The sequence below is a fragment of the Miscanthus floridulus genome, chromosome 6 (genome assembly GCF_019320115.1).
Source record: "Miscanthus floridulus cultivar M001 chromosome 6, ASM1932011v1, whole genome shotgun sequence".
Classification (NCBI taxonomy): domain Eukaryota; kingdom Viridiplantae; phylum Streptophyta; class Magnoliopsida; order Poales; family Poaceae; genus Miscanthus; species Miscanthus floridulus.
Window position 1 is genome coordinate 134,430,666 of NC_089585.1, and position 7,315 is coordinate 134,437,980.

Here is a 7,315-nt window from a genome sequence, read left to right on the forward strand (position 1 = left end):
CCTAGACCGCACTTGAAGACTAGTGCCGAGGTTCATGCTCAGATAGATGCTCTCGTGCCCAATGAAGAAGGTGGTTTTGCAGGATATGGTGATCAACACATGTGGACTCATAAGTCCGGCTTGATGAGGCTCCCCTATTTCGATGAGCTCCTACTGCCCCATAGCATTGATGTAATGCACACTAAAAAGAATATCATCGAGGCACTTTAGGCAACACTCATGGACACTGACAAGTCTAAGGACAACCCTAAGGCTAGAGTGGACCTGGTGATGTTGTGCAATAGACCACAGCAAGAGATGCGGCCTCCTGCAAACGGCAAGAACTGGAAAAGGCCTAAGGCCAATTTCGCCTTGAAACCCGAACAAAGGAGGGAAGTACTACGATGGATCAAAGCGTTAATGTTCCCTGATGGGTATGCAGCGAACCTAAGCAGGGGAGTGAACTTAGGCACTATGCGAGTCAACATGATGAAGAGTCATGACTACCACGTATGGATTGAGCGGCTTCTTCCGGCGATGGTACGAGGCTATGTTCCTAAGCATGTCTGGATAGTGCTTGTAGAGTTGAGCTATTTTTTCCGCCATCTTTGTGCCAAGGAGCTATCTCGGACCGTGGTTGCAAACTTGGAGAAAGTGGCACCTGAGTTGCTTTGTAAGTTGGAGAAGATCTTTCCACCCGATTTCTTCTTGTCGATGCAGCATTTGATTGTGCACCTCCCGTATGAGGCACATATGGGGGGCCCGTGTAGGCCCGTTGGTGCTATCCAATCAAGAGATGTCCGAAGGCCGTTCGCAAAAAATGTAGAAATAAAGCCAAAATTGATGCTTCCATTGCAGAGGCTTCCATTCTGGAGGAGGTGACAAACTTCACACAGCTATACTACACAACGAACCTTCCTAGCGTGCATAATCCACTCTCTCGCTACAATGCTGACGAGAATGAATCCAACCTCAGCCTTTTCCAAGGGCAACTCGGAAGCGCAAGTGGATCGACCAATAAGAGGTTGGATAATGAAGAGTGGTGCAATATCATGCTATATGTGTTGTAGAACCTAACCAAGGTGAAGCCGTTCATTGAGTAAGTTCTCAACGAATTTGTTTCAATACGCCGTCACTATTCTGCATCCAACTGATTCTTTCTCATTTGCACAGGGAATTTATTCGTGTATGCTAGCATCAACCAAGGGGTCCTACCCCACGGCAAACCGATACCCTTCTTTCATAGGGTCTGGGAGCAGGGAGGCTTGATTTCATTTCTTGGTTCAAAACAAAGGTATTGTCCAATTTACCTCGTACCTAGTTCGAGATTTCGAGTTTCGCGTACTTAGTTCGGCAATCTTTCATTCTTGCGCTTGCAGGCCCAAACCGATGCAACTATGAGTAAGGAGTTGAGATAGGTTGCAAATGGCTTCGACAATAAGGTGAAAGCTTATTCAGGTTATGATGTGAATGGATATCGCTTTCACACAGCAAGCTACGAGCGAGCTCGGCCCCATCGAAAAACCACAAACAGCGGAGTTTGTACTCCCGGCACTGATGGCCTCGAGTATCATGGCATAATTGAAGAAATATATGAACTTTCATTTTATGGTTCGAAACCTCTTCGTCTTGTCATGTTCAAATGCCACTGGTTCAATCCTCGACTAACGAAACGGAGCCCTAATATTGGTCAAGTCGAGATTCGACAAGATTTCGTCTATCAACGAAAAGATGTCTTTATTGTGGCTCACCAATCTGTGCAGGTTTATTATTTGCCATATGCGTGCCAAGGCAACAAGGCTCTTAAGGGTTGGGCTATTGTGCACCAGGTATCGCCACATGGTAGACTAGCTGTCCCAAACGATGAAGATTACAACTTAAACCCAAACACATATGAAGGAGAGTTCTATCAAGAAGATGGGCTACTAGGGAGGTTGGTGGTAGACTTAACCGAGGCGATCGGAATGGAAGTAGACAATGAAAGGGTCGATGACGAGGAAGAAGGAGATGAGGTGCAAAATGCCAAGGACATAGAAATGCGTGAGCGATTACATTTAGACGATGATGATGAAGGCAACATTGAACCTTCGGACAATGTTGTTTATTTGGACAATTTTAATAGTGATGATGAGACATATGATCCAGATAATCCCAGTAATGATGATTACTTCTAATACATGTAATACTATGTTATTTTGTAATCGTGTTTTGTTTATTTATTTAGCATCTATTTTTAACACGTGTACTAATATGTCTTGTTTGTTTCTTTTTAATTGCAGGTGATTGAACAAAGATGGCGGGCAGTCGTGTGCCAAGGAACGTGAACTCAAGGTTCATGAGGGCACGTGATGTAGATTCGGATGTAGAAGAGGGGTCGTCGGACGGGAGGAGGTAGAGGGCCAGGAGCAGCGGTAGCGGCAGCGGCAGCAGGAGGGGCCGGCCTCCTCTATTTAGGCCGCATGACGTGCCGGAGGAGGAGCGCCATACCCCAGACTCCTCGGACAAGGAGGAGCTGGTTCGGCAGATGGATGATGAGGGAGACGAGGCACAACAGGGCGGTGAGGCTGGAGGCACAGCTGGTTCGGACTCCTCTGCTGTGGCCAGGATCTACTTGTGAGGTCCCTCAAAACTCCCTAGGCCTCCGCTTCTTCCCCTACGCCCAGTGATCCACCCCTAGGGGGACAGGTAAGTAACTTTAGATTTTATCACAGCTACTTCATATAACCTATTGAAAATTGTCAGAGAAACTAATAATGTTTGTTAATGACTTGTGTAGGCACTGGCTGGTTATGTCGCCTAGTGACTCACGCAACCCCAACCACATCCTGGGTCTTGTGTGCGGGCACTTTTACCCCGGCATTGTCACGCACAAGGGGAACACTGAGCCGGCCAAATCATGGGACCACTACAAAGATGCCCCCGACGCATGTGGAGATAAGCAGGAGCGGGTGAGCAGAGAGTTCTGGGTAAGTCTCGCTCGCACAACTTTGATCAATACATCGCATTCATTTGACTTTTTTGACATAATGAATTGATACATTGTGTCTGTCTACAGACTTTTTTCAGATGTGAAGAGGGACAGGAGGACAGGGCGGAGAAGGTGATGGTGAAAAGTGCCACAAAACAAATCACTGACATGCACTACGAGGAGCGCCTCACTTGCATCGTCAAGTACTACGCCACACACCTTGGTGAGAAGATCACCAAGATACAGGCAAGACAGAGGACGCTGACCCAGGAACAGTACCTTGAGGTAAATGAAGAAGAATAATACTGATTCATTTTGAGATTAAGTAGCTTTAATTTGGTCTTCTTACATCTCAAATTCTTTATGACATGTAGACAATTCCATGGTGGTGCGAGTCGTATCGGGACTACTGGGAGATGATCGTGGATAGGTGGTTCACAAAGGGTTATATCTAGGACCACGAGGCGGGGCAGGAGCGGCGTATGGCAGCGACAGGCCCCACACACCATCAATGCAGTCGCAGCCTCGGCACGTACAAGCAAGCATGGGTACGTGAATTTTTAGTATTCTGACGCTCCATTCTGCATGTTTCTTCTAATCATCTTGTTGTCTTTCTCGCAGTCGGCGTCACATGGTGGGCAGTCCATCTCCAATTTCATGGCATATGGTCTGGCCCACAAGGGTAAGGCGACGTCCGCTGTCACCTTCACCCTAGATGACCCGGCTGAGTCCTACAGCAACCCGAGCGTCCACACCCGCATCAGTTCGTACGCGTCAGAGGCAAGGTCGGTCCATGGGCGAGACTGGGATCCGAGCACCGACGACATCGATGGGACGATGGTCATGAGGCTCGGACAAGGCAAGAAGCATGGGCGGTACTGGATTGGCGATGGCACCCTCGAGCCCAGCGAGATTCCCTCCCTCTCCCAGATCCGAGCACAGACCCCGAGCGGAGGCCCGGCCATACGCCAACGGCCGTCCCCTTCACAGCAGCGGGTCAACGCACTCCAGGTTAGTCCCGTTTAACTCTTCGTACATTGATCTTTAAATAACTTAGTTACCTTTGCATTACTAAAATATTCGATTGAAATGTTGCAGGCTAAGAACGAGAGGATGGCTCGGGAGCTGCGGGACTTGGCGGCGAGGACCGAGCAGGTCGAGCGGGAAAGACAAGACGAGCGGGCCGAGCGGGAAAGGCAGGCCAAGCAGCTGGCGGAGATTACGACGTTCCTGCAGAACTTTGGGCAAATGCACGGTGTAGCTGTGCCGCAGTTCGGTCCACCGTCGCCACCAGTTAGAGCTAGTCCTGTGAGTATGAAACCAAATTGCTTCGACTAGCACTTTCATTAGATGACCACTCTAACATATGCAATCTCTTGTCCTTTATGCAGCCTCCATCGGCAGGTTCGAACAACCCATCTCAGGCACAAGCAGGCGACGGCACTTTTCCTTCACCAAGCACTCAGTTTCCTCCTCACCAGTAGTTTGTATCTCTTTTTCACCGCTTGATGGACATGTGATGCACTGTGATCAACTATCGACTTGTTTCGATGGATATTGGACCTATTATGCTTGTGATGTCGTGTATATGAGATATTTGTGTGATCGACATGTGATATATATGTGGTATTGCCTTTGTGATGAGATGGATGTGATATATATATGCTATATTGTGTTTGTGATGTCACAGATGTTATATATATCTCTTATATGTTGTGTTTGTGAATATAGAATCAAAAAAATTAGCCTCTTTGCCGAGTGCCCTGACCCTGGCACTCGGCAAAGCTAGGAATCCCAGCTTTGTCGAGTGCCAGGGCCAGGGCACTTGGCAAAGATTTTTTTTAAACAAAAAAATTGCCGAGTGCCGCCTTGACGGGGCACTCGGCAAAGAAATTACAAAAAAAAATTAAAAAATATTTGCCGAGCGCCGACCTGGCAGGGCACTCAGCAAAGAAGTTATTAAAAAAATAAAAAAATATTTGCCGAGTGCCTCCCCGGTAGGGCACTCGGCAAAGAAATTTTGAAAAAAAAATTAAAAAATCTTTGCCGAGCGCCTCTAACATGATACTCGGCAAAGCATGTGCTAACGCAACCGGCGCCATGACGGTCACTTTTCTTTGCCGAGTGCCGAGATTGCACTCGGCAAAGACTTTGCCGAGTGCCCGATAAAAGGCGCTCGACGAAGAATTCTTTGCCGACGGATTTTTTACCGGAGGCTCTTTGCCGAGTGCTGCCCTCGGCACAGGCTTTGCCAAGGACAAAGTAGCCTTTGCCGATTGCATTAGACACTCGGCAAAGCGCCTGAATCCAGTTGTGAGCCTTAGTCGTATTAGCTGGATTTAGGTACCTAGATAGCTAGACCCCTTTAGATCCATCCCTGGTTAATTTTAAAAGCTAGTTCCTCCATCTACAAAAAAAATATAATTCTTATTTCTCGAGAAGCCAAACAATCTGAACTTTGACCAAATCTATATAAAAAAATACAAACATTTATGATACAAAATAAGTACTATTAGATTATTTATAAAATATATTTTTATATTAAATTTATTTAGAGATATAAATGCTAATATTATTACTATAAATTTGATCAAACTTGAGAAAGATTGATCGGCATAGATATATATGCTTTTGTGCATGGAGGCGGGAGTACTCCAGTAACTACTGGCTAGGTGAATAATAAAAAAGGCCCAATACACAGCCTCATTCAGTGATGGATGTAGAGACGAGTGTGGTCCAAATTTTTTTTATCGGTGTGTGGTCCATTTGTTACGGAACCACCACTCGCGGGCTGCTGCTTGATGATTTTTTTTCCCGACCCTTTTCGTCCGAATACAGCTGTAGCATTTTTTTTTTATATATACAGACTCACACCCATCCTACACACGCACACTACACTCACACCACGCGTATATAAACAGGCCTACAACTACATTCAGATCACTAACCACGCGTATATAAACAGGCCTACAACTACATTCAGATCACTAACCACGCGTATATAAACAGGCCTACAACTACATTCAGATCACTAGAATGTGTCCTTCATAAGATCACCGGATCCAACTATAAACTCATCGCATTCTCTTCGTGGCTCCAACCATGAGAGGAATTTTATTTGAAGGCGAACCGCGGTGAAAGACGCGAGCGCGAATGCCGGGATTCGAACTCGCGCCGGCTGCAAGCCGCTGTGCAAGCCATCCGAGCGCTGCTCGGTTCTCCCTGCTTGATGATTTGTTCCTTCGGCTGCCGCGGGGTCCGCAGACACATGCGTACCCATCTATCGTAGTCCTAGGATACTATACACGCACTGCCATGTTATTAATAATAACCAGGATAGTACACTCCAACGAGTGTAGACGCGTGTTCGTTGCTACCCAAAATCTCAAAAAGTGCTATAGTACCCATCATATCGAATCTTACGATACGTACATGGAGCATTAAATGTAGACGAAAAAAAATTAATTGCACAGTTTGATTAGAAATTACGAAACGAACGTTTTGAGCCTAATTAGTTCATGATTGAATACTAATTGCCAAATAAAAACGAAAGTGCTATAGTAACCCAAAATCCAAAATTCACTCAACTAAATACCCCCTAGATGAAGCTAATAAGGGACCATTCAATGCCAACAACGGTGGCACCACACACCATACATGCATGTATGATATGATACTAGTATAGCCCTTGTTTAGTTCCACCCTAAATTCAAAAAGTTGCTACAGTATCTGTCACATCGAATGTTTACGGCCCGTGCATGGAGCATTAAATGTAGATGAAAAGAAAAACTAATTGCACAGTTTGGTGGGAAATTGCGAGACGAACGTTTTAAGCCTAATTAGTCAATGTTTGGACACTATTTGCCAAATAAAAACGAAGATGCTACAGTAGCCCCAAAATCCAAATTTCACGAACTAAACAAGGGCATAGTAGAATTAGTAATTTACAAAACAGTGTGTCGTCATTTTTTGGATGACGTATACGCATGCAGAGATTAGGCCTAGATTTTCCAAATGTGCAGGCTGCAGGAATACAAAACTATGAAAAGTGGCAGTTTGCTGTTGCTTGCATTATAGCAGCCCAAGCTTGAGTTGTCTACGCTCGATTGTAGAGACAGTACAGACCTTACGATCTGAACAGGACAAAGGAACACATAAGGTCCACTGGACACAAGCTAGTGCTAGCTAGACTAAAAATTAACTCAAATCGGTTCAGGTTATCTTAGTTGAAGATTTAGCTGAAAAGTTAGTCCACCTATCTATTAGATCTCCTGTTTGGATGCATAATAGATAATTTTTAACTGGTTTGCAATTAGCTCTTGTATCGGGACCTGAGACTCCGAGAGACGGCATCATGGCACCGACCGT

General features: G+C 45.7%; 1 protein-coding gene across 1 annotated transcript; it reads left to right on the forward strand.

The window, feature by feature from the left end:
- Nucleotides 1–3,756: 3,756 nt before the first annotated feature.
- LOC136461291 (uncharacterized) lies at nt 3,757–4,431 on the forward strand. Its single transcript, XM_066460643.1, has 3 exons — nt 3,757–3,958; nt 4,046–4,255; nt 4,339–4,431. The coding sequence occupies exons 1-3, from the start codon at nt 3,785–3,787 to the stop codon at nt 4,429–4,431; spliced, it is 477 nt and encodes a 158-aa protein (XP_066316740.1). The 5' UTR covers nt 3,757–3,784.
- Nucleotides 4,432–7,315: the final 2,884 nt, after the last annotated feature.